The 2,569-nt window shown below is 41.8% G+C and overlaps 1 protein-coding gene across 1 annotated transcript in view; it reads right to left on the bottom strand.

The window, feature by feature from the left end:
- Positions 1-260: 260 nt before the first annotated feature.
- LOC102313875 (protein NLRC3) overlaps positions 261-2,569 on the bottom strand; it is a gene marked incomplete at both ends in the record, with an annotated part of 4,792 nt that continues 2,483 nt past the window's right edge. The window contains one exon of the mRNA XM_042217756.1: positions 261-417. Within this exon, the coding sequence (XP_042073690.1) occupies positions 261-417 (157 nt within the window). The remainder of the gene's footprint in view (positions 418-2,569) is intronic.

Here is a 2,569-nt window from a genome sequence, read left to right as displayed (position 1 = left end):
GGTAAGGAGTCTTGCTGCAGAACAGAGTAAACAGAGAATTACACTAGTCCAGTTGTGATTAAATGAAAGCATGAATGACAATCTCTAGTTCAGTACGAGATACAATAGGGCTTAGTTTAGAAATGTTTCTTAAGTGATAAAAGCAGGACCAAACCAGAGACTTGACATGCACATCCAGAGTGAGAGCCAGGTCAAAAATTACCCCTAGGTTCCTGATAGATGATTTCACAAATGTTGCAAGGGAACCAAGATTACCTTACCTTATTACATGTCTTAGGTACGTGTCTATCAGGGGCACATAAAAGGGACTTCAGTCTTTCCTTCATTAAGCCCAGCTCTGTCAGATGGGAGGGGTTGGACTTCAGAGCTGAGGCCACAACTTCACAGTGAGTTTCTGAGAGTCCACACTCAGTCAGTCTGTGATTAGAGAAAATATAAAATGTCTTATTATAAAAGCAGAAAATCTGCATTATATATCTGCAGACTGAATGTATAAGAAGACAAAAGAGAGTGATGTCATAACCTGATGAACATCTGCTCTTCACATCTGTGCTTCAGCTCCTCTTACAGTGTTTGACATGACACAATGATTCAGTCTCTCTCAGACCTGCAGACTTTTATGAGAATCTTTGTTTGGCTTTAATTTGCAGGTGAAGGAGAGAAGACGGCGTCACATTTAAGTTTCCATAATGTCCACAGTCTTGCCAGTCAGATCTGATCCAGAGTCAGAGTGAAGACACACATGTGGGCTTTTTTCTGTTTTGAATCTGACTCCAGATCATATTGAATGAGTTCAGCTCAGTAAAGAGTTCCAGCTGGAAAAGGTGAGCTTTGTTTGCTACCCGCTGCTGTCAGGTACGACGGTTCACGTCCACATCCAGGAAAAATCTGCTGACTGTTACTAAACGGAGCAGAAATCCCATCACTGGACAATAATGATGAATGAACTCAGAGCTGCTGATATGAGATCTGATTTCAGGGGAACTAAACTAACAAATGATTGGCTCATTTTACCAATTAAAGACAAACTGATCCATGTCAGTTTATAACAATATTCAAAGTGAATACAGGCTGCTGCTGGACACAGACAGGTAACACCATTTTGACTTGCTGTCACCTGAATCTAGAGTCATAAACACTGAAGCCCAGAACAGGAATACAAATCTTTTTCTGCCAACTAGCGATAGACCATCAGACTAAATGTCACTGTTTCCATTGAACCTGAGTGACAGTACAAAGACAGAGAGGGAGAGAAAGGAGAGAGCGGGATGTAGACAGCAAAGAGAGAGCAAACAGAAATGGTAAATGGCCTGTATTTGTATAGCGCTTTACTTAGTCCCTAAGGACCCCAAAGCGCTTCACACTACATTCAGTCATTCACCCATTCACACACACATTCACACACTGATGATGGCAAGCTACAAGAAACAGGTGAGAGTGAACAGGTAAACAGTGGTTTGAGGCTCATCTGCAGCAGGGGTGGAGCAGTGGGTTCAGGGTACGGAGTCTGGGGAGACTGACACACACAAGCTCCATAAACTAATCCCATCTCCACTATAAAAGATGTGCCTGGACCTGAGGTGTGTGTGCTGCATGCAAGGCAGCTGGAAAGTTGCCCAGTGAAGATCCACAGAAAAAATAAACTGTGTGAAATGCTCTTGGTGTCAGGTCCGTCATTTTCACGGCCACATTCAGAGAGAGGACAGATGGTGAAGTTAGAAACACTAAAAGGATTTTTCACGGATTTAATGGATGATTTGAGTGATTTCCAGCAGGACACCTAAACATGTCTGTGGACGCTCTAAAGAACATATTCACTGATATGAAATGTGTCATTGAACAGGATTGATATCAGTTTGTACATGGTGTGACTACATGGATGTTACACACTTCAAATCTGTTCTCCACTCTTGGATTTGGGATCCATGGAGGTGCTCTGTGCTGAGTCTGTACAATAAAGGAATGGTGTGGAAGGTTGCAGTGTACAGACACAACAAGTGTCAGAGAACAAGTGAGATAATCCATCCACAATACCAGGTTAGTCATTAATATTCTGCTGCATGGGCTGGGCTGTAGTCACATCGTAAGGTTTTAAAAATTGAGCTTTAAAATGAATAGTGATGATAAAAACCGAGAGAGGCCGATAGTGATGACTGACTTTTTTAGGGGCTTGTTCAGATTAAATAGAACAAGATACAAAGCATCAACAACAGAAAATATCATTTTATCTGAGAATCTCAAACTAATGAGAGTTGTTTAGTACTGTGTATTGTAGGAATGTTTAGCTGATTTAGAGTTTAGAAATGTGTTAACATAGACTGTAGAATTATTGTAGAGACACTGACACTGCCCTCAATGTAATAAAGGCCTGACTGTGTCATGAATTTAGGAGTAGATTGTAGGAGACCCCTCCCCCAGTTGAACTGTGAAAGGTCTCAACATTTGTAACTGGATAACTGTGGTCTGGAAGGGAGATGGGTTTTTATGACCTCTAGGGAGTCACCTACACCCACAGTGTTTTAACTGTCACGCACACTCACTCACGTGCACACACATACACACAGGTATG

Source organism: Haplochromis burtoni, unplaced genomic scaffold (genome assembly GCF_018398535.1).
Source record: "Haplochromis burtoni strain Fernald_Lab_line unplaced genomic scaffold, NCSU_Asbu1 Contig_2867, whole genome shotgun sequence".
Classification (NCBI taxonomy): domain Eukaryota; kingdom Metazoa; phylum Chordata; class Actinopteri; order Cichliformes; family Cichlidae; genus Haplochromis; species Haplochromis burtoni.
The sequence above is the reverse complement of the archived record's forward strand: the minus strand, read 5'-3'. Positions and strand labels throughout refer to the sequence as shown.